The sequence below is a fragment of the Pteropus medius genome, unplaced genomic scaffold (assembly GCF_902729225.1).
Source record: "Pteropus medius unplaced genomic scaffold, Ma_sr-lr_union100, whole genome shotgun sequence".
Lineage (NCBI taxonomy): Eukaryota > Metazoa > Chordata > Mammalia > Chiroptera > Pteropodidae > Pteropus > Pteropus medius.
In genome coordinates this window covers 445,632-471,761 of record NW_024347852.1, presented here as the reverse complement: position 1 = coordinate 471,761, position 26,130 = coordinate 445,632, and the positions used below count along the sequence as shown (strand labels likewise).

At 58.5% G+C, this 26,130-nt stretch overlaps 3 protein-coding genes and 1 pseudogene across 7 annotated transcripts in view; 2 read left to right on the top strand and 2 right to left on the bottom strand.

Moving 5' to 3' along the window:
* The window catches only part of IL4I1 (interleukin 4 induced 1), a 31,146-nt gene extending 8,837 nt beyond the window's left edge, over positions 1–22,309 (bottom strand). Inside the window, exons 1-2 of one of the 4 annotated variants that reach the window (XM_039878604.1) lie at positions 22,208–22,309; positions 7–78 (exon numbers count right to left, since the gene is read on the bottom strand). The gene's annotated coding sequence lies outside the window, so the exon portion shown is untranslated. Of the gene's footprint in view, positions 1–6; positions 79–1,088; positions 1,201–22,207 lie in introns of those variants that run through there. The other 3 variants (XM_039878600.1, XM_039878601.1, XM_039878603.1) reach the window with 3 other exon arrangements.
* NUP62 (nucleoporin 62) lies at positions 1,361–22,345 on the bottom strand. 2 transcript variants are annotated; one of them, XM_039878606.1, is made up of 2 exons: positions 22,208–22,345; positions 1,361–3,997 (listed from the first exon to the last, which is right to left on the bottom strand). In XM_039878606.1, exon 2 carries the CDS (start codon positions 3,931–3,933, stop codon positions 2,374–2,376), a length of 1,560 nt encoding a protein of 519 aa, XP_039734540.1. In that variant the 5' UTR covers positions 3,934–3,997; positions 22,208–22,345; the 3' UTR covers positions 1,361–2,373. The 2 variants fall into 2 exon arrangements, with proteins under 2 accessions (XP_039734540.1, XP_039734541.1); XM_039878607.1 differs by lacking the exon at positions 22,208–22,345 and adding an exon at positions 13,744–14,020.
* Positions 21,593–26,130, top strand: ATF5 (activating transcription factor 5). Its single transcript, XM_039878621.1, is given in 6 exon segments — positions 21,593–22,282; positions 23,631–23,927; positions 25,058–25,118; positions 25,120–25,258; positions 25,261–25,296; positions 25,298–26,130. Coding segments are annotated over 5 exon segments (852 nt in total). The 5' UTR covers positions 21,593–22,282; positions 23,631–23,749; the 3' UTR covers positions 25,736–26,130.
* On the top strand, positions 24,126–24,244 carry LOC120615581 (uncharacterized; annotated as a pseudogene).

Sequence of the window (26,130 nt, the reverse complement as noted above, 5' to 3'; positions counted from 1 at the left end):
ATTCACCTTTAATTAACGGAGAGGAACGTGAGTGGAGGCCATTTGTCGGGGCTGGCAAGGAAGCACATCTGTTTCCTCCTGGGAAGGGGAAAGCACAGTTACAACGCAGCCGCCTCCCCCGGGGGCTCCCGCCCCACCTGCCCCGGCTCTGATCCTGGGGCCCGACGCCCCCAGGAAGCCCGCTGGGCCATCGTCCTGGTTTACTGTGATCGCTTATGTTCTTCAAAGTGGGGGGGGGGCCCACAATTCCTCGGGGTGTGGGAAAATGCTAGAACTCTGACTTGTTTTTATTTTTAAAAATTCAACTAGGAGAAAGCAGTTAAGCTTTACTGTTTAATATGGAAAATAACAGGTATATTATATACACTGGAAATGAAAGCTCGAGAAATTTTTTTCTTTATCGATTGTGTGGCCCCTGCCAGTGACCTCCCTGGGGACAAATGCCACATCAGGATCTGGTACACAGCGGGGACTTCAAAAGTGGATGTTGATCGAATAGGTGCAGCTGAAACACAAACGACTCTGTACTTTCTAAGGGCCTCGCGGCCCCGTCTCTCGTCCCCAGGTGCAGGGGTCAGACTGGGTTGCACATGCCATCAAGGCTCACGCACTGCACCAGGGGCCACTGCGCTAGGAAGAGGAGCTTTAGGAGAAGCCACCGGGGTTGTGGGGGTCCCCTTCCTCTCGTTCATTCCCCGCCTTCTGTGGCTTCTGCTGGGATGCGACACCTGCCCTCGAGAGCTCAAGGACAGTCCAACGGAATGCCTGTGACTCTGGGAAACTGGACCATAAATCTCCAGGAACCAGCTTCTGGCACCCCTTAGCCAAAACATGGCTTAGCAGGGCACAGGTGGAGGGAGGCTGAAGGGCAGACTGTGCCCCGCCGAAGGGCTTCGCGCCACTCACGCCCATGGAGCTGGGGCTAAAGGAAGAATGTCGGGCCGGTGTCTGGACGTCACCTGATGCAAATCCGCCCCCAGCGTCACTTTTTCCACTGATGAACACGAGCAGAACCCTCCAGCTAGCCCCAGGTAACTGTGAGGAATGCTGGGAACACCTAAGGCCCAGGTACTGTGAAAGCTACCGACCCCCTTAGGGATGGTGACGGATGACTGGACGCTTATGTGTATTCTGGACTATAACCCAGAACGTGACCTCCGACAGGTTCCCCACACGCTCCTCTGCTGCTGCCAGCACCGGAGGAGTCTGCCTTGAGTGTGTGTGTGTGTCCCCCGACGCCTAAACGTTATCGTTCCGTCTTGCTTGTCTCTGAGTCCAGACGCATCCCACGTGAGTCTTCTGGAACCTGCTTTTTACTCAGTCGTCTTCCAAGTTATCTACATTAACGGCAGCCTTTTTTGTTCTGCAGTAGATTTTATTTTATTTAGGAAAGCGACATACAGTTCCAGGTATTTCAGGGTACAGCAAAGTGTAAAGACAAAAACGAAAGACGCCTGGGGTCCACCTGGCTGCTTTCTGCCTTCGGGACACTGGATCACACTGTGACTGACCAGGTTTGCTTTGGCACCAGGAAGCTCAGAACCAAGTCCGCGGCCGCCTCTGCCACGGTGGCCATTTCAGCGGGCATCGGGGATTAACGTTTTATGCCAGGTTTCATCTCTGTTGTTCGTTCATTCAATAAACGTGACACGAAGGGACACAAGAAACATCCCCTGCCCACAGGGGCTCGCAGTCTAACGGAGAGGCATAGAGCAGAGAGCCGGCACAACGCAGGGGGGCAAGCGTTAACAAAGGGACACGCTCAGTGTGCTGTGGGGACCGCGGCTCGGCCACCGGGCGGGGCTGTGGGGTGGCCTAGGGTAAGGAGACCTGAAGGATGAGGAGGTGTCCGCCGGGCGACGTGAAGACCTCCCGGCTCGAGGCTGACCCTTTTTCTAACACGCCCATCCCAGTCCCTCATCTGACCCGTCTCCTCCTGTGAAACGCTCCATCCCGTGGTCTGTTCTAGTTACAAGTCACCTCTGCACAGGTGGTTCATTTCCTCGGCCGTCTCCCGAGGGCGGAGGCCGCGCGGGGAGCCCAGCCCGGAGACAGATGGCCATCAGGCCAATGGGCATGTCTCCCACACGTGGCCGAAGTGAGCAGGAGGCGGTGCTGGCAGTCAGTGACAGGGTCTAGGGCACACACAAGACACACGGAGTGCACACGGCCTAGCCCAGAGCGCCCAGACTACTACTTGCCCATGCGGAAAGTCACGCCACAGAGTTCTCCCGACAGCACGACTGTTTGAAAGAAAGAAACAAGGGCTTTGCTGCAGACGAAAGCGAAAGCGAGCCCAGAACTGCGCGCCCCGCCGCGTGTGCGCGGAACCGCGTATGCGCGGAGCCGCGGGCCGGGCCGGCGCGGCCGGGCTCAGTCGAACGTGATGCGGAAGCCGCGCTCCTGCTCCTTGCGCCGCCCCTCGCACACCCTGCTCACCTCCTCCACCTTCCTCTGCAGCAGGGCCGAGTTCTGGTCGACCCACTGCAGCGAGTCCATGTGCGCGTTGAGGATCTTGCAGATCTGCTGCAGGGGGTCGCTGGTGTCGGCGGGGCCCCCGGACGTGTTCAGGTGCTCGATGATGTCCTTGAGGTCCTGCGCCATGCGCTTCAGCTGCGCGTCGATGTTCTCGGCCAGCTTGTAGGTCTTCTCGCGCTCCTCGTCGGCGTGCTGCAGGTGCACGGTCCCGCTCTGCTCCTTGACCGACTCCTCCAGCGGGCTGAGCAGGTCTTCCAGCTCCTTCTGCTGGGACAGGATGAAGTCCAGCTCCTGGTCCAGCCTCTTCTGGTCCAGCTTCACCTTCTCCACCTCGCGGTGCAGGGTGGTGATCTTCTCCCCGTTCTCGATGAGTGTGCGGTCCCAGGCGTTGACCTGCGTGGCCTGCTGGAGGAAGTGTCGCTCCTGGTCCTCCAGCTCCAGGCTCCACTTGTTGATCAGACTCTCCAGCTGGGCATAGGTCATCGCAGGACTGGTGGACACCCCGGTGGCCACACTGGGGCCAGACGGAGCAGTCACGGCGGTGGGCGCAGTGCTGGACACCCCGGCTGGAGCCAGGGGTTTCAGATTCAGAGCAAAGCTGCTGCTGGTCGTGGTGGGGGCGGCAGTGGACGTTGCTATGGATGAGGGAGGGGCTGCTCCAGGGGCCTTTAAGCTGAAGCCCAGCGCCCCGGCCCCCGGAGTCGCGGCCGTGGTGGCCGGGGCACCGAGAGTGAGCCCGGTGGTGCTGGACGAGGCCGGTGCGGTGGCGAGCGAGGCGAAGAGCGTGGGCCCAGCACTGGTGGCGGCGGCAGTGGGTGCAGGCGCAGCTGGCTGTGTGGCCCCTGCTCCAGTGGCTGCTGGCGTGGCCGAAGTGAAGGACAAGCCGGCAAGGGTCGTGGGCTGGGTGGAACTCCCCATGGAGCCGATGCTGAAGCTGGAGGTGCCCCCGGTCTGGGCCGCGCTGCCACCCGTGAACGAGAAGCCCCCGGGCGTGGTGGACGGGGCGGCAGAGGTGCTGGAGGAGCTGAACACGAAGCCGGCGGGTGCTGCGCCCTGGCTGGCGGTGACGGTGCTCGAGATGGCGTTGGTGAGGGCGCTGCTGCCGCCGAGCCCGAAGCCGCTGGGCTGCGTGGCAGCTGGCGCGGCAGCAGCGCTGCTCAGGCTCAGCTTCGGGGTGCTGATGCCCAAGGAAGACCCGGGTCCTCCTGCAGCGGGCGTCGTGGCTCCAAAGCTGAACCCTGGGGTCTGAGTCGCTGGCACCTGGGTGGTGAGTGAGAACAGGCTGGTCGAAGGGGTGCTTGCGGCTGGTTGGGAGGGGGTCCCAAAGCTAAACCCGCCAGTGCCAGACGTCGAGAAAGAGAACCCGGCAGCGGGGGTGGCGGTTGCTGTCTTTGCAGTGCCAAACGTGAACCCGCCTGTGGGGGCCCCGGCGCCTCCAAAATTAAACCCGCTCATGGCTCCAGACTCCGGTGGCGGCAGCTACTCCGGCTCCCAATGCAAATCCGTCAGCGTCTGCAACCTTGGGGAGATGTTTAAAGCAGAGGAAGTGACATGATCAGATGGCAGTTTGAGAAAGGCAACTTCGGCGGCACGATGGAGCGCGGTGTGGAGGGCGACGGGGCTGGCAACTCTAACATGCGGCCACCCGCCTCCGCCTGCGGCGCCCTCACAGGGCCTTGCTAAACTACAAGGAAGGGCACGTGCGCGGCGCGCTAGGAGCTGGATGTGCTCGGACCGGCACGTGCGTCCTGCACAATCGGGAGCCCTGCGGCCTCGGGGGAGGAGGCCAGGGTCCAGGCGCTTCTGGCGCAGGGGACTAGAATCACACAAAGTAACACCTTCAGGACCTGCCCCCCAGGTTTCTCTGCTGACTGCAACAGNTTCCTCCTCAGGCGCTCCAGGGCAGGTGGCCTCCTTCATCTGCAGGCGCAGGGCACAAAGAACGTGCACCCCCACCCCAGCCACCTGCGGTGAGAGATAATGAGCTGCCACCAGAGAACAAGGGGGGCGAGGGGAAGCACCCAGAAGAAAGTCGCACTCCCAGCCCCACCCCATCTTCCCAGGAGCTCCGTGAGCCAGCACATCCCTGGTCCCTGTAATTTCTAACTAAAAAAGCCCCGAGCAGAGTCGTCCGTTAGCTGAAAATCAAAGGTCACTGGATGAAGAAAGGGTCAGAGGGTACAGGGACAGAAGCGTTTTTAGGAAAACAGTCACATGCTGAGCATCCACTGTGCGGTGGGCCTGGGAGACACGTGGGCTCCCGTCTGGAGACAGGGATTCTCTTCCCATGTCTGAGATGAAGAAACTGGGGCTCAGAGGCTGCGCCAATGCACCCAGGGTCACCCAGCTAGGAAGTGCGGAGCCAGGAGCTGACCCCAAGCCGCGGGCGTGCTCATCAGATGACAGGGCATCGCCCTGCACCCAATTAGAGAATCTAGTCGGTATCAGATTCGAGGGATGATCAGCATAATGCATCATGTCCGCTGATATGGCCTCTAACAATACACAAGAAATGCAGGAAGTGATGATCACGGGACCGGAGCGGAATGCAAAGTTACCAGCGCAGTGTGAGCTCAGCTGTGGAAAACAACTCTAGAGAGACAGGGCGGGAAGGAAACACAGCGAGCTGTGGACAGGCTTCTCTGAGCAGCGGGGGTGGCACGCGGACCCCCCTAATTTGCAGTAGTTTCCAAGTGCTGAGTCTGTGTAATGGAAAAACAACTGACAAGCCACGCCGAAGACACGGTCCTCCCAACGCCCCGTCCCAATCCCCAGAACTTCGGGACACGTGACCACGGGTGGCAAAGAATTCTCAGTTGTGATTAAAGTCAGGACCTTGAGAGGGGGAGATGAGAGGGTCCTGGATTAGACAAGCCTTGAATGTCATTTTGAATGGCCTTATAAAACAGAGCAGGGGGCGCTGATCCAGGAAGGGAGACCACATGGCGATGGAGGCAGAGATCGGAGTGGCGCCCTTTGAACTGGGAGGTGGAGGGGGCCGCCAGGCAAGAGATTCGGGCGGCTTGAAAAGCTGGAAAAAGCAAGGAAACAGATTCCCCTCCGAACCTGGAGCTGGGTCAGTGGGACTGTTCTACATCGTGAGGGGGTCGGTGTGCGCGGTTCTGAGCCTCCGGGTCCGTGACGGACTGAGACAGCAGCCGCAGGGATTAATATAGTTGGGATGCGAAAGCCGACAGAAGTGACGTGTGGCCCCGAGACTCCGCAGAGCACCGTCCTCAGCCAGGGAACAGCCAACGTCGAGGCTCAGCTCCTTCATCAGCAAAGTCGGGGGGCAGCTGCCATGCTGCTGTGCGGCAGACCGCAGGGCATGAGTTGGGGGGCTCGCTCGCACGGCTGCCACACGCTGGCACGTGGCCACACTTTCACTTTGGAGAGAGCCTCTGGAAGCTGGGGAGGCAGGAAGAGCGTGCACTGAAGGGGTGACTCCGCAGGAGGAGCTGTGATCGCCCAGCTGTGAAGTTCTCACGAAAAAGACCGGGGCTGTGGCTGACCTCGTTTGCTACCTATTCGCAGTTGGCTGCCACTGCTCGGTGGGTCCTTGGGCCGCAGAAGTGCCAGCTCCAACGTAGCGACAGGGCTTTCCGGGCAGCTGACTCCAGCCTTGTGCCATAGACCCTCTCCACAGCCAGACCCTCAGCTAAGTCCCCAAGCGTCCCACCAGACAGGATGCCAGCCCGGTTCACAGGTGGGGGAAGAGGCTCAGATCAGGGTGACCTGTCAACTCTCATCCCACAGTGGGCCCCCAACTCCCACTCCACCACCCGGGCCCACCTGGGCACAGTGGACGCCGCCTGCTTGGGGACACGGCCGTTCCGGACCCGGCTGTACCCGATGTCGGCACGTGCTCACTTCCCACGTCCCGCAGCCAAGCAGCTCCCGGTTTCCAGGCACAAAGCTGGTCTCCGCACGCAAACCATCGGGTGTGAACTCTGCTTCTGCCACCAGCTAGCTGAGGGCCCAGGGGCGAGGGGCTGCTGCACCTCCCATGCCTCGGCTTCCTCATCTGTAGCGAGGGGGACCACCGCCCCACTGCGAGGAACACACAGGACACGGCCGAGGCCCGGTGCCTGCCTGGCTCACAGAGGCGTCCGCAGTCCCGTTTCCTCTCCCCTGTCCTGCAGGCCCAGCTTCATGTTTCGAAGTGTCCTCAGGGAACCCTCCCCGACCCTCCTGAGTCAGAGGACGCCCCACTGCAGCTACTCTCCCTGATTCCACTGGAAGCCCCCCGCCTTTCTCAGGCAGGCCCCTATTTTAGTCTCTCCTCTCCGCTTTCACAGCCATAGGGAAGTTTCTTTGAGAGATGACCTCCATCAGGGTCTGCCTAATGCATCATGGTGGGTCTGCTCATTTGGTTAAGCCATGGATTCTCAAGCAGGACATAGAGTCACTTCACTGGCACCCCTTAGGAGCTGGAAAGGGTATCGCTGACCACTGCCAGCCAGAGCAGGGCAGGCTTGTCTCCTGGGGACGGCCTCCCCCTGGTTTTGGCATGTTCATAAAAGCTCTTTTCTGGGGGCTTCTGAGGAAGGTCTCTTTGCTCTCCCCAGGCCTGCCCAGCGTCGGAGCCCTTCCTGCGTGACAGAACGCACCTGTCACTACAGAGCCATCTCGGGCTGGGTTTGTTAACAGCCACCCACATGTCTTAGTTCTCCGGACTTCAGCCCCAGAGAGCTTTTGCTAATGATAAGTCACAGCTAAAATTTTCCAAAGAGTATTTATAAAAAGTCCTTTGCTTTTTACACTCTTAAAAAACCGCAGGAAAAACTGTCCTCTGTGTGGCTCATCTGGTTTCATGGCGCACCATTTACTGAATGCCTCATCTGTTCCCAGCTCCCAGATGCCAGAGACGTAACGGTGGCAAGCATGTACTGGCCCAGCCCGTTCCGTGTACCTCAGGTGCATTACTGCTCACGGGCTCTGCAAGCGGGTTCATTTGGGGCAGGTCCGCTTTACAACCTAGGAGAGTGAGGCCCAGAGAGGTCACTAAGCATGGCCCTCGTCCTCAAGGCAGCCAGAGACACAGCAAATGTCGGCTTCAGTCCCAGGGTCCGGGGCAGGGATAGAGCTCGGTCACATGGAAGCAGGGGTGAGACCGTCACCCTGGCCCACATTCTGGGGAGCATGTGCCTAAGCTGAGTGTTGAAGGATGTGGGATCGGCCAGGAAACGGGGAGGCAGGGCCTGGTGAAGGCAGACGGAGGCTCACACAGGTGCTTCTGGGGGCGGCTGGAAGGAGCGTGTGCGCTAAGGGTTACTCACGGGGCCTGGGTCGCCCAAACCCTGCACACTGCACAGAGGACAGGCGCCTGCCTGCTTCTGAGATAACTGCTAAGCCCCCAGGAGTGTCCTGAGCCATCAGCGTGGCATCTGTGGCTCTGTCCACTTCTCCCCTTGCGTCACGTCACTACGTCCACGCTCATGGCTCAGACTTTATTCCGAGGGAGCTGTGGAGGGATGTGAAGACTGTGGAGGGCTGACATGGCCAGATAAATGCACAGGGATGGAGGGGCGGAGGCTGGAGGCTGGCGGCTGGGAGGGGGCTGGGTAATGGCTCAGGCCGAGAGCTCAAGCCCTGAGCCAGGACTCTGGGGACAGAGGAGAGAACTCTGACTTGGAAAATGAGTAAATCTACACCAAAATGAAGTGACAGTTCCATAGGGTCTGTCCTGGTGAACGAGGCCAGTGACGACCAGGACCTCGGGACTTTTTCACAATTGTGGCTGAACACGCACACACGCACACACCCACACACACTACCAGGAGCTGATACAGGCTCTGCACTGCTACCGAAGGGGCCAGATTTCCTAGAACAGAAGCCAACAGTGCTCAGGGGAAGGCGAGAGGAACGGAATCTGGAGGAGCGGTACTTTCCTGGAAAAAGCGAAGGGCGCGCCCGGGCTGGGCGCTGGGAACAGATGGCCACAGCCGCGGCCCGCTGCGGGCCGCCCGCGGAGAACCCGAGGCTGGAGGGAGAGGCAGATGCCTCAGAGTAACTGGAGAAGCTCCTGGCAGAGCTGCGGGCCCCACGGCCGCCCACCTTCCCAGGGGAAGCCGCAGAAAGAGCCCCCTGGGATTCCGCTCTGAGGACACGATCCACCCGCCGGCTGCGGTCCAGAGTTCTCGGCCGTCATCTCCAGCGTCACCCGCATCCACCCGCCTCACCTCTACCTTTTTCTTCTGCCGCTCTGACTCCTAAGTTCACCACGTACTCGGCCCTACTCTGTGCAGTGACGACGACGTGGAGAGGACGAAGGCCCCGCCCCCAAGGTGGGGTCACAGAGTCACGAACTCTTTGCAGTACCACGTTCATACAAGGGTTTCCGAGCACCTGTGGTGTACAGGCACCGTTCGAGGCCCCACTGGGAACGAGACCGAGGAGCACACAGTCCAGTAAGGGAGACAGGAAAACAAATGCCACAAAGAAGCCACGCGTCACGCTGGAAGAGGCTATGCGTGCGGGGGCGGGGCACAGACAGAAGTCCTCAGCTGGATGACGGCAGCAGGGGGCCAGTGTGGCTGGGGGCAGGTGTCACTGTCACCAGAGCCCTGGGACTCTCCCTCCCTCCTTCCCTATCCCAGCCCCTTTCCTTAGAGATCAGGAACAGGGGTGTAAGGGAATGAACATGGACACGTCGGCCTTGGACCAAGAGGAAAGATTAAGGAGGATGGGGGTGAGTGTAATGGACGGAATCATGGCTCCCACTTGTCCATGCCCTGATCTCAGACCCCGTGAATATGTGACCTCATGTGGCAAGAGGGACTCTGCTGATGTGACTGCAGCAAGGATCTTGAGACAGGGAGATTATCCTGGATTATCTGCGTGGGCCTTAAATGCAATCACGAGGATCCTGCTGTGGAACAGGGAGGCAGAAGGGGCGGGTCAGGGGGAGACTGGAGGGCCTGTCTGGAGAGATGCTGCGCTGCTGGCTTTGGAGGGAGAGAGGGGCCACGAGCCAAGGAGTGAGCGTGCCGCGAGAAGCTGGAACAGGCCAAGAACAGATCCCCCCTGAGATTCCAGAAGGAACACAGCCCTGTGGATGGATCCCTTTCAGACTTCTGACCTTGAGAACTCTACGAGAATAAGTGTGTGGTGTTTTAAGTCACTCAGTTTGTGATAACTTTTTACAACAGCGATAGGAAATTCAGGGGTGGGGAGAAAGGAAGAACGGGACAGAACCAAGTCTACAGACGGGAAGCACGTCCTGCAGTTGAGGCTGAGACGGGGCTGGTCTGGCCTGCCTCTGCATCGGGGCCGCAGGGAGAGGGGTGCTGCAGTCGCTGGGCCCCAGCAGCTGGGGAGCTGGTGGGAAAAGAACAGCACACTGTGATTCTGAAAATCTGGACATCCCCCCTCACCCTGCTGGGGTGACCTCATCAGGGGCGTGTAAGTGTGACACCCAGCAATAAGAGGCCATCTGTAATGGAGGGACAGGTGGCCTGAGAGCACCAAGGAGGGCAAGTAACAGGGATGGTGTCGGCCCCTGGGGCAGGATCTCCGTTTTGTTCACAGCTGTACCCCAGCACCTAGCGCAGGGCCTGGCATGCGGCGGGCGCTCAGTAAGTAACTGACCAACTGATAAGCAGTGACAACTACCACCCGCCAAGCACTGCCTATGTGGCACTGGGCCAAGAGTGCTAAGCAGCAGCACAGTGAACCCTTCCTGGATGGGAAACAGGCTCAGAGAGGTGATGTGACTTCTCCAAGGTCACACAGCAGCAAACACTAGTCCCGAGATGGGAGTCCAGATCTTTCTGGGGCTAACGCCTGAAGTTCTGCCTGGGGTATGGGAGGAGGAGATGGCAGAATCCATTCTTAAACCGTTCACTGGGCAGATGGGGTGGCAGAGGGAGTGACGTACACAGGCCAGCTTCTGCACCACAGCTGACTGGGGGCACGTGGGGCTGCGGGTCGGATCACAGAGGCAGACCGCCGGGCTAGTCCACCTACTGAAGGCAAAGTCGCGACACTACCTCCCTCCCTGATACCCCCGCTGCCCTTCGTCCGCCCGCCTCATGGCCTGAACGACGCTGCCCAGAGGCTCACACACCGTGGCTGAGAGCACCACCTCCTCCTTTGTAGCAGAAATGCTACGGCATTTAGGGAGCAGGGTGTCCGGCCAAAGGGCTCGATCTCCCAGGGCTCCTCCGCGGGGCTCGGGAATGTGACTCCAGGTCTGCTCGTCCACCGATGGGCGGGGGGTGGCCTGGGGCAGCGGCCTGCTGCTGCCCTTAGAAGTCCAGACTGGACTCCCGTGTGCTCCGAGAACAGGGCCTTTCCCCGTCCTTTTCTGTCAGTCACCTGGCAGGACGCAGCCTGTCGGCCTGAGCCCCCGCTTCTCTCCACTCCCAGCCCTGGGGTCTTAGATTCCAGTTTCGTCCCCCAGGCCTCGGTCTCATCTGAAAATCGAGGGCTGGTCTGCTCCACGTCAGACGCTCGTTAGCCAGTGCCTGGTGCAGCCTCCAGGCCCAGTCCTGGGGAGCGACGGGAGCAAGCGCTCCTGGCAGTCAGCCCACAGCCACCTGGTGGCGCTGCTGACAACGCTGACTACCCAGGAAGAACAGGAGCTGTCTCCGTGGGAACTTTTCCCCAAGGAATTAGCGGTTTAAGACCTGGAGGAAGTGCGACCACGGACTCAGAGAGAGCAGAGGGGGCAGGCAGAGAGGATAAAAGGGGGAGAACGAGAGACCCAGGGGACCTTTGCCTTTGGCCACCATCCACCCAGCCCAGGCTCAGAGGCCTGGCTGGCCCTCACCGTGTTAGTGCAGGGGCACCCGCCGCCCCCGCGCTGGCACCATCCTGTCAAATTGAACCACCGCCCGCTCCCCCCAGGTCCATCGACTCTGCTTAAATACCATATCTCCTGAATCTGTTCGAAAACCCTCTAACCCAGGGGACCCCAACCCCTGGGCCACGCAGCAGGAGGTGAGTGGTGGCCAAGCGAGCGATGGTTCATCCATACTGACAGCCGCTCCCCAGCGCCAGCATCGCCGCCTCAGCTCCTCAGGCATTAGATTCTCATAGGAGCTCTGGTCCCCGGTACCTAACAGGTCGAGGACCTCTGCTCTCACCCCCGGGAACCGATGAGCTCAGAGCCTGCCCTTCAAGAATGGGACTCAACTCAGAAACAATGGGCGGCTCGCTAACCGGATCTCAGCCAACTGGTCCCGCTGCCCCAGGCCAAGGTAGGAGTGTGCTCTGATCTCTGCGCTGACAGACTCGCCCAGGCTGCTGTGGGGCGGATGGCGGGAGCTGGTGGTGGCCTGGGCTACCCTGACCAGCTCTGACAGGACCACCCTGCCTGGGGGGGGCGCGTGACCAACCCCCGTGGCAGGGGCCCGCGAGAAGAGCAGAGCTGTTTTCCTACAGCAATTTGGCAGCACAGAACCCTCGGAGGGGCAGAGCTGTTTTCCTACAGCGATTTGGCAGCACAGAACCCTCGGCGCTCACCTCGAAAGGCCACACCTCTGCCACAGTACAAAGAGTCCTGGACAGGGAGGGTGGGGTGGACACACCCACCTGGGACTCCTGGGACTCTTGGTCCCAACTGCTTCTGGCCCGCTCCTCCCGCCCCATGACCAGCACACAGGAGGCCTCCTGACCTCCCGGGTATAACCGACATGCGTCAAGCGAGAGGGACCTGTGCAGAGACAGGCAGGAGGCGTGCGTCTGTCCGCTCCCTGGGGCAGGGGCCCCAGAACACCCCCCTGCCTGCTGTGCTGCTGTCTCTTCTCCAGGCGCAGGCCTGGGAAGGGACCCCTCCCGGTGTACTGCATGTTTAGATGTCTACCGTTCAAGTGCCCACACATCACTACAAGCTACAGACCAGGGAGGCTTTGGCACCCACGTTCCATTTCTCAGCCTACCCGATGACACAGTGGCAGCTATTCTAAAAATAAAAATTAAATTCTTTTTGTGAATAGGTCGTTTGTTCACATGGTTTTACGTTCAAAAGCTCGAAAGCGAACGCTGTGGTCCCCATCTTCCTGTCCCCACGGCCCAGCGATCATCCCTGGAGACAAGCTGTTAGGGTTCCTGTGCCTCACCCCAGAGATTTCCGACGCAGTTAAAACAAACGCACAGTTCGCACACACCCGCACTGTGCACCGAAAAGGCCACACGCCAGACGCGCTGTCCTCTTTCACTTACTAGACCTCAGAAGTCGTTTTAAGCAGGCCCAGGGCCCTCCGACGGAGGTGAGGACGGGCTGGGGGAGGGGAGGCCACCTGGCAGGGCCGCCGGCACCTCCGTGGCTCCTGGGTTCAGAGGTTCGCAACCTTCTCTCCCCTTTCTCCCTTCCTTTGAACACACTCTCTCCCGCAAGAAGTCACATCATGCCTAATTAGCCACTGCATTCTCCTTCCCGCTCCCGAGGCCTGGGCTTGTGCCCGCAGGGGCTCAGGTGCTGGGACAAACAGCTTCTTTCCCCACAGGGAGAAGCAGCCAGGCGAGACGCGTGTGGCAAAGTCAGGAGACAGAGAGAAGGCTGGAGAACCACCCCTCCCATCTTGAAATCGCGGGACTGGCAGAGATCTCGGGGAGACTGGCGCGGGGCCCCTTATACTTGTTTTTGCCGAGAACTGTTTGTTTCTCTGATATTCAAAGATTCCCCCCCTCTACTTAAATGCATTTTTAACATTTACATTTTAACGACACAATTAATACAACAGCCCTTTCTTGAAAATATTGTTTTGAACCTTAATGACAAAGCTAAGACACTCTCGATCACTGTCGCCCACTTGGGTCCCCACGCCCGAGAGGCACCCGTGCGAGAGCCACTGTGTATCTTTTCCGCGTCTGTGTATTCGCAGCCAGAGGACACGTTCTCATTCCCGTGTTTTCCCTACTACACAAGGAATCACACTGCACCTGTCACCAACTTGTCCTTCTCTTAGAATGTTCTTCAATTCTGCGGGCTGCTGTCGGTCAGTCCCCAGGACTCCCTCCCACACTTTATCTACATCCCTACTGGTGGACGTTCAGGATGCTTCCGATTGCCCTTTATTATAAACAATACGTGCCTTGGGCTTGCGGATGGTGCTAAGGGGAACGGGCGTTTTTCCAGGACAGAGGTTTACCAAGGGATTACCGAGCTGCCCTCTGGCCTGCTTTTATTCTCACCAGCAGTGCCCAAGACAACCATCTCCCCACAACCGGCCAGCACCTGAGATCAGGAAAAGTTATATCAGATCTGCCAATCTGATATGTCAATTGCATTTATTTAAAAATAATGAGGAAAACACTAACCATTCAGCAGCCACCTGTGCCAGCACGTGTTGGGTAATTCACAAATACACCTTGTTCAGTCAGTCAACGAACATCCGCTGGGTCTTAGGACAGGACAGGCCCTGTGCTGGGCAAATAAAGACAATCTGGCCTGGCCACCACACTCAAAATCCCTGTGTTATCTAACTGTGATCAAGAGAAAACTACTGAAAACAGGTGTTCAGACAAAAACTCGTACTCAACAGTTCGCAGCAGCATTATTCACGACGGCCAAAAGGTGCGCTCACCCGCAACCACGCTTTGCTGCCGTCACCCCGCCCAGCCTCACCCGCCTCAGGGCCTCTGCACCTGCTGCTCCCGCCCCCTGGACTGCTCTGCCCCCAGATGTCCCATGCGCACTCTGTCGCCTTCAGGTCTTTGTGATGCCAGCTACTCAGGGAGGGCTGCCCTGGCTAGCCTTATAACTTAGCACTATCTGAAATACAATAATCTCATTTACTGTCTGTCTCCCCAGGAGAATGTCAGCCCCACAAGGGGCAGGATTTTTGTCTGTGATTTCCACTGCTGGTTCTCGAGTGTCTGTAATAGTTGCAGACCATGGTGGGCACTCAGTAAATGCCGGTCAATGGAATAAACAAATCCAGGGGTTGCGCTGTGCCAGGTACTAACTACAATTCCACTCCTAGGCATCTCCCGAGAGAAATGAAAACACGTCCGCATGAAACCTGTACACAGATATTCGTTAACGGTCAAAAAGTACGAATGACTCAGATGTCCATCAACTGCCGAATGGGTAAAATGCAGTATACGATGGAATACTCTGCAGCCTTAAGAAGGAACAGAGTATTGATACTGCCGCGAAAGCAACGAACTCTGAAAACCAGACACAAAGGACCACCTATGATCCCATTCATGCCGAGTGTCTCGAAGAGGCAACTCCAGAGACAGAGAGCAGACTGGTGGTGGCCTAGGACTCGGGGGTGGGGAATGGGGCGTGACCGCTAATAGGTATGGCGCTTCTTTTTGGGGTGATGAAACCGTTCTAAAATTAGATTGCGGTGATGGGTACACAACTCTGTGAATGTACTCAAAACCAATAACTGTACACTTTCCTAAACAGGTGTGGATGACACAGTATCTCAATAAAGCCATAAGCAAGCCCACCGAGCATGGGGTGCCGGGCGCGGGTTGAAGAATGGAAGTGGGCCACAGAGGCGGGCAGGGCTGGGCAGACGAGCTTCTGGAGACAGGCGCATGCTCTCCCTTGAGGATGAGTGATGGGGACGAGGGACTGAGGACTGGCTGAGGAGGCTGAAGCTGTAATGCTCCAGGCGGCTGCAAGGCCAGCAGGGGTCCCCGGGGAAAGGCAGGTGGGCACGGATATCACACCAAGGCATCAAGACCTGGAGAGGGGCTGAAGCACCAGGGCCGAGGGACTCTTAAGAGTGCAGTGTGTGCGTGTGCGTGTGTGCACGTGTGCACAGACAGAACCACACACAGCTGTGCCCTCCCCAGCCTCTCTTCAGTAATCGACACCAGTGTCCCAGGGGAGAGGCAATGGTACCAGTGGGGGAAGGAGATAAAGATCCTAGCCAGGCTGTGGCAGAGACGGTTGCCACGGAGATGGTTTCTCTAGGAACCAGGTGAAAGCCACCAGAGGTGGGGACAGGGTGGCTTTGACTCTGAGAATCAAAAGCGAACACACGCTGACGTTTCAGGACTTCACGGGCCGGGCTCTGTCTGCGGTGCGTTCCCTGTGCTGGCTGATGACCTTGTGAGGTGGGAACCTCCAGCTCTCCCATCCGACAGACGAGCAAACTGAGGTCTAGAGAACCTAAGTAACCTGCCCAACGTCACGCAGGTGGTTAGGACTGACCCCGCCGTCTGACTCAGAGCTGAGCTGGGGCCTCAAGAGCCTCTCCAACGTGACATTTTCTCACATCCCCCACCACGTGCCACGGCCAGTACCCTCTTCCCATTCTCGGACGACATCCCCGGCCATCTCCATCACCTTCCAGGCCAGTCTAGCTAGGTCTTGCTCCTGATGCGATTCAGTACTGTCTGCCTCCCCCAGCTACAGGTTGGACTTCCGGTGGCTTGGAGTGAAGAGGGGCACACCAGCTGCTCTTTCCTGTCCCCCTCAGGAATCTGGTCCTTCCATCGGTGGCAGTGGGCAGGAGGAGAAGGGCAAAGGGCTCTTGAACTAACCAGGCTGTGGCTCGGGGCCTTGAAGGCCGCTGACCCTCGAAGTTCACCATGGTGCGTCCCCACGCGCCTGTGCAGGGGACACCTGGGAGAACCCAGGGCACCGTGAGGTCTTCCCGCTGTGGTTCTCTGCCTGTCTCTCTCTCCTGCTCCCCTCGGCTCCCACTGATTGGCCATCGCAGTGGGTGCCAGCTGGGGTCAGGCCCTGCTACCTTCCTCTGTGCCCAAGTGAGCCCATGAGAACTGCGCATCCGTGGCCCACCACATGGCAGCGGCACAGGCTGTGTCCTGGCTGCCCCCTGACCCTGGGGCTCTCCGCCTCCCTTCCCCCGTTGGATGAGCATGTCTGCCCTGCCAGCTCAGCCCTGTGTTCTCCCGTTGGACATAAACAATTTCACAGAACACCATCATCAGCCATGGGCACCCTGACCGTGACAGACGAGACAAATATGAGACCTCTGGAGTCATGTCTCCACACAGACGAAAAGACAAACACTGTCCAGAGCACAAAAATGACCAGCCCTCACCCTCCTGGCTCAGAGCGATGGCTGCTTCACTAAGCACAGCACTAGCGCCTGTCGTCCCTTCGCCTCCGGAGAAGTAAGATACCCGGTCACGGCCTTGCCACTGCTTCCGGCCAGCACCGACCCAGAGCAAGGCCGTTTCCCCGAGCCCTCCCAAAGTCACCTGCCCCAGCCCAGAGGGGCCCTGTAGGGGGCGGGGGGCGGCCTCCCTAGCGCCAACAAGCAAGAAACTCAAGTTGCTCAGCGACACGCGTTCCTAGTGGCCTCTGGCTGGGGGCTCGGCCGGCTGGTAAGAACAGGTGGGGTAATCAGACACCAGCTCCCCCTCAGCTGCATCTGGCGCACACCTGACCCGCAGGGACCATTTACTGGAGTGCCCCTGCCCTGCCCCCCTCCTGTGGGTCTGGGCTGAGTCTGAGTAGACTCTGCTCCTTTTCAGTCTCCGTCAGTTCAGCAGAGAGGGGCCGGGCCTGTGACTGGCTCAAGGCAGATAGTCCCCCTTGTTCCCTGCTGTGGGCAGGGAGGTTATAGGTCTGAGGTGGGGGGAGATCACTGAGCCAAAGGTCGGGGAAGGCCCGCAGCCTGAGCCTATCCACACTTGTGCCTTGTTGGGGTTCCTCTAAATTACTTGCCAACCTTTTAAAACTTGGATCTCACAGAAAAACCTGGGTTTCCCATTTCTGTGAAAGCGGAAGCTCTGCACCTGCAGGCTGGCACCACTGCCCAGTGGGATGGGCCGTGCCGGGCCCTTCCGCTGGTCTGGGGCTTCACCGGCCCGCCCCGCACACAGGGCCTGCGGTCTGTGGGCGCAGCTGGCTGAGCCAGGCTCACCCTCACCGCTGCCCCTGCAAGAGGGTTCTGCTATTGTCCCTACTTTACTGATGAGGCCACAATGGCACAAGGGGGCCCGGTATCTTGCTGGAGGTCAGAGTGGTGACATCTGAGCGCCAAGACACTATGATGTCAGGTCCCTTCACTTGGCCCTGTCCTTTCCCTATGGCCAGTTCCTATGGGCACAGAAGGCAGGGTGCGCCCCAAGGCGGGTCCTACCCTTTATTTCCCAGATGAGGAAACTGAGGCTCTAAAAGGGGAAGGCGGCAGGCTGGATGATGGCTCCCCAAAGGCGCCCTAAACCTCACAACCTGAGTATGCAACCTCATGTGGAAAAGGCACTTTGCAGATGTGACTAAGGGTCCTGTGACGGAGACGTTATCCTGGATTACCTGGGCGCACCCTAATGTAGTCACAGGGGTCTTTACAAGAGGGAGAGCAAGAAGGTCAAAGGAAAGAGGAGACGGGATGACGAAGCGGAGGCTGGAGTGACCGAGGAAGGGGCCGCGAGCCCAGGACAACAGACGGCCTCCAGCAGCGGGAAAAGGCCAGGAAACGGATTCTCCCCTGGCGCCTCCAGAAGGGACGCAGCCCTGGTCTCCAGAACTGAGAGAGAATGAATGTGTTGTTTTAAGCCACTAAATCTGTGGCGCTGTTACAGCAGCGAGTGCAGACACCACAACGGAAGGTGACCGTCGAGGGAGCTGGTGCACGGTGCGGGGCCGACGAGGCTCTCAGAGCCGTGGCTGCTTCTGGAGAGGGAGACGCAGGCGAGCGAGGGGAGGGAAGGTGCTCAGGAGGACTCTGAGCCATCAGCCACGTGGCCGACCTGTGCCCTGCACTGCCCTTTCCCGAGCTGAAACAGCCTTGGCCTTCCTGCCCTTGTTTGCCAGGACACCCACCTACAACCCCCTCCCCCCATGGCCGGCGTGACCCGGGTACCTGCCCACGCACTGCTGCGGGATCACAGCACTGAATTCCCCGCCTCTGTGCATGAGCAACTGATCCAGAAGTGGACTGAGGCCCGCTGAGGCAGTGGCGCAGGGCTGGAGGCTGAGGGGACGATTCTGGGAACGAGGAGGGTCCCAACCTTGCCTTCTACGTGCTCGGGGAAACAGGTGTGTCCATGCACACCTGTCTGCGGTGGCCGCGAAAGCAGAGCAGAGTGCGGTGGGGACAGGAAGAGAAACGAACGCGCAGATGTGCCGGAGCCAGTGAACGCGGGGCTTCACCTGCAGCGTTTCCCGCAGCCCCCCAGCACCCCACGCCTCAGGGAGAAACAGCTAATGCTCACGAGTGGGCAGGCCCGTTCCGGCGACATCACGTCAATTTCCCTACCTTACCTTCATGCCCACCCTATGATGTGGGTCCTTCTATTCCCGTCTTATGCATAAGGGAACTGAGTCACAGGGAGACCATGCCACTTGCCAGGGGTCAGGTGGACTCGCTCCAGAGCCACTGTTTTGTCCCACCCTGCGGAAGGCAGCAGAGGCCCAGGTGGAGCCAAGACTTTGCCTGGATCCGCAGCCAGGACTAAGTGCTGTGGTCTTGGAGCCTGGGCCCATCTGATGCAAACTCGGTGCCTCTTCCATCATGCTGGACTGTCACCTTAACTGGGACACCAGTGAGGGGTTGCTCAAGAGTAAAGGTGAGGAGGCCCTCTTCCGGGGCAGAGGGGGTGGGAGAGGCAAGTCAGAATCAATAGAATTTGGCAACTGAGCAGCAGCAAACCTGAGGCGAAGGTCCAGGCTTGGTGGCCTCCCTGCAGGCCATGCCCGGGGCTGGGGGGTCCGACCTGAGGGAAGCAGACAGTCTCCCCGGGCCTGCAGGGCCTCAGGAGCTGTGCAGTGTTGTAGAGACTGACTCCAACCGGCAGTGCGATCGTACAAATGCCTTTCACCTCTTGGGGCCTCAGTCTTGCCCCCTGTAAGACAAGTGGGTTAGCCTCGATGACCCGAGGCCACTTCCCAGTGGCGAGCCTCAGAGTCTGCACAGGTGGCTGCTCACCCTCCCCCTCCGCCACCGCCCTTGCCGTGCTGGGGCCTCTCCCGGATCCAGAGCTCCGCTAACCAGGAAACTGTTGCCAGGTGTGCCAGGGCCCCCAGAGAGTCCCTCCACTACCCCTTCCCATCCCAGAGCCAGGGTGATGCAACCTGCCTGCAACCGCCACCTCACTCCCCAAGCCTGGTCTCTCCGCAATGAAAAAGAGTCCCCGGCAGCCCCACCCATGCTCCCAGCTCCAGCTCAAGAGCTGGAAGGGCTGAGGCATCTGGACCCCGGATGCTCTGTGAAGCTGGGGGGAGTTGACGCATTTCAGTCCTGAGGGGGACGCAGTTTGGGGTCAGGGGTGGGCATGAGAGAGGGCTCAGGGGACAAACACCTGCGCTCACAGCCAGCCACTGCCGAGCCACTGCCGAGCCACTGCCCATACATCAGAATATGCCGAGAAGGGCTGAGAGCCAAGTGTGAGAACTGGCACCCACTCAGCAGGACTGAGTGGAGCTGCTTGGGTGGAACGGCGGGCACCACAGCTGAACTGGGTGGCATCCAAAATCTAGAGGGAGAAAGGCACAAGTGGCTGGGACAGGGGTACCGGGATCCCTGCCCCTGCGCCTGCGCCTTCTCGGTCAGCATGCACCTCACCCAGCCAGCAACATGATTCCCATACTGAGCGAGTTCATTTCCGGTCATTAAAAAATATCCCACCTAACTATGCTCTCGAAAACTCATAATCCCAGTCTACGAGACAAAGCCAGACTGACGGACAGTCCACAGAACACCCAACTAGCACTCTGCACAACGGTCAAGGTCACGAAGGACAACACAAGTCAGAGAAACAGCAGCAGACCAGGGGATGCTAAAGAGACGCCATGACTCAGTGTCATATGGTGTCCTGGAGAGGATCCTGGAACGAAAAAGGGCATTAGGGAATAACCGGTGAAATCAGAATAAAGTCGAAGTTTGATTAATAGAAGTCTACAGATGGCTCCTTAGCTTAGCAAATGTACCACAGTAAGGTAAGGTGACGACGAGGAGGGAAATTAGGTGAGGGGTATATGGAAACTCTCCACTACCTTTCCTGCTACTTTTCTTTAAATAAAAAATTATTCCAATAAAAAGTTTATTAAAAATATGCTCTACCTAGTCCCAGTGCATAACCTGGACCTTCTCAGAAAAAGGCCCTGCGGGGTGACTGTGCCCTCCTCACTGCCAAGCACTCTGTCCAACAGTCTACCCTAATCCTTCTTGCTACTGCTCAAATCGCTACACTGACACGTGGAAGGTGGGTCCTTAAGTTTCACTTAAAAGGTGGCCGACCCATCATAGTTTTAAAGCACTAACTGCTTAGCAATGGAGATAAAACATCCATCTCAATAAAAACAATAACGAACCCTTATGTAAACACTACCGAATGCCAGGCACTAGGCTAAGTGCTTGACCTGGATTAACTCATTTAATCCTCGTGACAGCCCCCAAACACAGGTACTATCAATGGCCCCTTATTTCTAAGGGAGATCGCAGTTTACACAGCTAGTAAGTGGGGTGCAGTCTGAATCCAAACTCCCTGGCTCCAGAATCTATGCTAACCACTACTCTATGCTGCCTGGGTAATAACGTAGCCTGTAGAGACTCAAGGAAACATAGGGCGAGCGCTCAAATACCGACAGAGTGCACAGTGAGCGAGTGGTCTAAGGCAAAGCAGTCTGATCACTTGAACTCCGAGGGAAAATCCTGATGGGAACGGACGCAAGGTGGGGAAGGTTTCTGTGGGAAAGGCAAGGCCCGCACCCACACCGGCTGCTGGAGGGCCCAGCGCACACGAGGAGATGGCCTCTCTTTCAGTAAATCAAAGTGTAGTCTCCCATTTTTGGCAGGGCTGGGCAGTGGGGGGAGGCATATCAGTAAGTCAGGGCAGAAGCAGAGGCAGGGTAGGCAGGAGATGGAGGACAGGCTGGAGTGGGGGCGACGATGTCCGATTCCCTGCACCAGGGTGGGGCTGGGAATACCTGGAATAGGGGAGGGTGAGGATGGCTGGAAATCGACACCTTGCAAGAGTGGAGTCCCAAGAATGACCTACTACTGGCGGCTACTGGATGGTCGTGTCTGGGGCTCCTGCGGGTGGTGGGGGGATGAGACTGAACCCCACGGTTCCTATTAATAATGAGATACACCGAGCATACGTGCATGAGCCGGGCTCTGTGCTTGGGGCTTCCCGGGCGTCATCTGACTCTCACAAACGATCCCATCAGGCAGGGTTGACTTCCCTATCTCAGGCCAGAGGACTTGAGTCATTTGCCCAAGGCCACCGAGGCGGGTCTGTGGTGTGAACGGAGCGCTGACTGTGACTCACGCGGGGCTCTCACCCGCAAACAGCGTGTTCGGGGTGAGGCGGCAGCTGGGGAATGCAGAAGAGGAGCGTGTGGCCGGCCGGAAATCAGTGAAGCAGTGGGGGGAAAGGAACGAGAAACGCACCAGTGCGGGCCTCGGGGAGGGGGAGGGGACCGAACCCTCAGAATCAGAACCAGGGAAGCGGGCCTGGATCAGGGAGGAGAGAAAAGCAGGCCCGAGGGTGTAGGGGACAGCGGGCCGGCCCCGGCATCAGCACCAGAGGGATGGCCCCCCGAGCCGCAGGGGAGGGCGAGCCACGCTCCCGGGGTCGGAGGAGGCGGCCGGATCCCCGGGAGGAGGGCGGCGGGCCTGCCTCCCGCGGGGGGCCGCGCGGAGGCGGGGCGCGGAAGGATCCGGGCGGGCCGTGCTACGCCAGCCCCGGTATATCTGTCCCCAGTCCCCGGGGCCGCCTCATTCCCCATCCTCAGAACACGCCGTCTCCTCACGCCGCCGCGACACGGCCTGCGCCCGCGTAGCCCCGGCCATGGCGCTGTAGCCGCGACCCCTCCGTGCCCCCGGCCCGTCTCCGCGCTCACCGCGCCTGCGCTCTCCGCTCCCGCCTTCTTTCTTCAGCCGAGGCCGCCGCCGCCTCTCCTTTCCGCAGCCATGGAGTGAGTAACCGCTCGCCCCTCCCTCGCCAACCGCCTTTCCCGCCCTTTCGAAGCTCGCGGCCCTCACGGCCAGGCCTGGGGGGAGGGGGAACGCGAGAGCGAGGGATCACGGTCGCGCAGGCGCAGAAGAAGAGCGGCGCAGGCGCCCGGCCGAGCATGCGCACTCGGCCCCCCGGGGAGGGGGCGGTGCTTTCTTCCGGAAAGTGTTGGCGTTTAAAGATGGCCCGGGTACGGCTGGGTCTGTGCACTGGCCCCCAGCGAGGGTGTGTTTTTCTTTTTCTTTCCTCTTCTGGAACGATTCTGTCTGCGCGCGGTTGGTCACGCGCATCACCCCACCAGAGTCCGTATTAATGTGCAAAGGGTGGGGAGTGAGCAGCTGCACATGCGCACTGACCCTCAGGCGGGTGGAGGCGTGAGCAGTGGGAACCGTTCTACAGACGGAGCATGCGCTTTGGCTCTCTGCGAGCCAAAAGCTGGAAGGGGAGCGGGGCGTGGGCCGCTGTTCTCCGCCGGCCCCTTTCCGCCGTCCCTGCTTCGTACCGCGCTCAGGCTCGCGGCACAAAGTCCCTCCCTTTCATTCAGGCATCTGCTGGGGCGGGCGCTGGTTTAGATTGACAGGGTAGAAGGCAGGGCTTACAGACCACCCGTTAAAAAAGAGGGTGGAGCTAGGGTCCCAGGCACGGCGAACTCTCGGGCTTGGGAGAGACCATTATGCGAGGGGGCGGGGCTAAGCGATGACGGGTTTCTATGGGAGAAAGAGACGCTGCCTCTAGGGAATCTTCGAGAAGGGTGGAGCTAAGCTAGACTGGGGCGGGACTTGGAGGGACAGTGGTGATCGCTGCAAAGTTAGGGAAAAGTGGGATTTGAATGGAAAACATTGATGGAGGGGTGGGGCAGGGAGAATTCCCCTGGGAACTGAAGGGCCTAAAGGAAATGGTTTCGAGGAATTCCCCTGGGGCCTAAAGGAAATAGTTTCGAGCAAGGGATGCGGCTGGAAGAAAATCGAGTCTTCTTACAAAAGAATATTATGGGGTGGGTGGGTGGGAGGGGCTTAAGGAAATTCCCCTGGGAAACCATTAAGTTTCTCTATGGGAGAGATTGGGTCTTGGGAATTTTGAAGAAAAGCAAGTCGGGCCTGAAGAGAATTCTCTTGGGAGTGGATGAGGCGCAGAGATTTGGGGAAAGAAAGGGCAGATTTAGAATTCCGAGGGATGGAGGCATAGTCCCAAACCCAGTTGGAAGCATGAGGCAGAACCCCGGAGACGCGGGGGCGTGGCTTGGTTTCCCGGTGACTTCGGCTGTGAGCCAGGCTGGCCTGTGACCCCACCCACTTTTGTCTCACGTGTAGGTCCTCTACTTTCTCCTTGGTGCCTGTCTTCGCCCAGCTGAGCAACCTCCAGAGCCGCCTCCCAGCTGTTGGTGCAGCCTCCTTCATTGCCATCCGTGCCCAGCGCCTGTGCTGCAGCCATGTCACTCCTGGCGACCCTGGGGCTGGAGCTGGACAGGGCCCTGCTCCCAGCTAGCGGGCTGGGCTGGCTCGTAGACTATGGGAAACTCCCCCTGGCCCCTGCCCCCTTGGCTCCCTATGAGGTCCTTGGGGGAGCCCTGGAGGGCGGGCTTCCAGGGGGGGGAGAGCCCCTGGCAGGTAAGGGCAGGTGGAGAATAGAGGTGGGACATGGGGTGCAGGATTCAAGGAGGAGGAAGAATTTATTCAGTTATTCCCCTGATAATTATAATATGCCAGGCATACTCTAGTGATGAGACAGAGGAGACAAATGATGAGTGTGAGATACCGGGATATTTGGGAAGCACTTAGTAGCTGAACTAAAAAATGACATCAGAAGTCTACGGCCATGCCACCCTGAACAAGCCCAATCCCATCTGATCTCGGAAGCTAAGCAGAGTTGGGCCTGGTTAATACTCGGATGGGAGACCACTTAGAAAGACCAGGTGCTGTAGGCATAAAAAATAAATAAAAAATAAGGGATTATAAACTGAAGAGGTCCTTGCAATCTGTGAGCGCAACCAAGGGTTGCCTCACCTAAAATAATTTAAAAAATAAAATAAAAAATGACATCAGGGACCTAATTTAGAGAAGGTAGCCAGGAAACCCGCTCCAAGTCGGTAACGTTTTGGCTGAGGCCTAACGCATGGGAAACATCCATGAAAAGACCCAAGGGAAGAACTTTTCAGGTGGCGAGAGCAGCATGTGGAAGGCCCTGAGGCAAGAATTATTTTATTTGTTAGTGTGTCCCAAATGCTTGTCACATAGCAGGTTTTCAAGAATCAACAAATTAAAGATGAAGTGGGTGTGTTGTGTATGTGCACTTTAGTTTGCTGTTTAAGAATAAACTAGAGAGTAGATCCCAGATGGAGGTTAATCGGTAAAGAGGTTGTTGGAATGATTGAAGAAATGGCTGGTGAACTGTTTGTTGTTTGGGTCATTGGTCGGTTGAGTGGTTCATTGATGGGCTGCTTAAAAGGGTCGATTGGTTGGTTGACCGATTCATTTAGTTAGCTGATTGGTTGGCTGGTTTACTGATTGGTTGGTTAACCGGTTAATTGGTTGATCAGTTGGTTGGCTAGATGTTTGACTGGTTTATTGGTTGCTTGACTGATTTGTTGACTGGTTTGATGACTCATTGACCGGTTGGTAGACCCATTGGCTGGTTGGTGGCTTTACTCAATGAATGGGATGAACGAAGTAGATGAGTGAGCACCAGGTGGGAGGAGGACCGGGAACTCAAGGAACTTTGTCCTCCTCCAATCTTCCAGGTGATGGCTTCTCTGACTGGATGACTGAGCGGGTTGACTTTACAGCCCTTCTCCCTCTGGCTCCCCTTGCCCTCAGGTGCCCTCCCCCCCACCTTCCCACTCACCTGACCTGGAAGCCATGGCCTCCTCTCAAGAAAGGAGCTGGAGCAGATGGAAGACTTCCCTGACGCCTCGCCTCCCATCGCCCTCCCCACCACCGAGCGCCACCTCCACCACCACCACCACCACCACCACCGCACCAGCACTCCTCCTCCCTGTCCCCTCCCACCTCCCATGCCCTCCTCCCAGCCCCCCTCCCCTGGATACCTCTTAGACTTGCTGGCCATCTACCGTCAGCAGCAGGCAGGGCAGGGCGATTCAGGGTTGGCTCCCCTGCCCCCGCCACAGCAGCCCCCTCCTCCACCTCCAACGTCTCGCCCGGCCCCTTACCCCGTTCCTGCCACCACCCGAGGGGACCGCAAGCAGAAGAAGAGAGATCAGAACAAGTCAGCTGCTCTGAGGTATCGCCAGAGGAAGCGGGCGGAGGGCGAGGCCCTGGAGGGTGAGTGCCAGGGCCTGGAGGCACGGAACCGGGAGCTGCGGGAGAGGGCCGAGTCTGTGGAGCGGGAGATCCAGTACGTTAAGGACCTGCTCATCGAGGTGTACAAGGCGCGGAGCCAGAGGACCCGCAGCAGCTAGGCACGCAGGGGCTTGGTCTTCAGCTCTGGCTCGCTTCTGTTTTTGGGGCCGAGGTGGCAGGGACCCTTTCTCATTCCTCTGCCTCCAGCTCCTTTCCAACGTGCCCCTCTTCTCTCTCTCTCCTTTTATCCTTGTCTCGTTTCTTGTGCATTTCCGTTCCGCTCCTCTCCTCCCTCCCCGGGATCATGGAACAGTTTGGCCTTAGTCAACATGTGTACTCCTCACGTGACAGCTGAAGGGCTCAGGCCCCCGGGGAGTTCAGGGAGCTGGGGAGAGCTTGGGAAACCTCTCAAGCAGGGAGGCGAGGCCAGAAAGCTGTGCAGAATGACTATGCATATGAGGACGGGGGAGCCTTCAGGAGAGTAAGTCGGGGAGCATTTTAAGAATGGCACTTG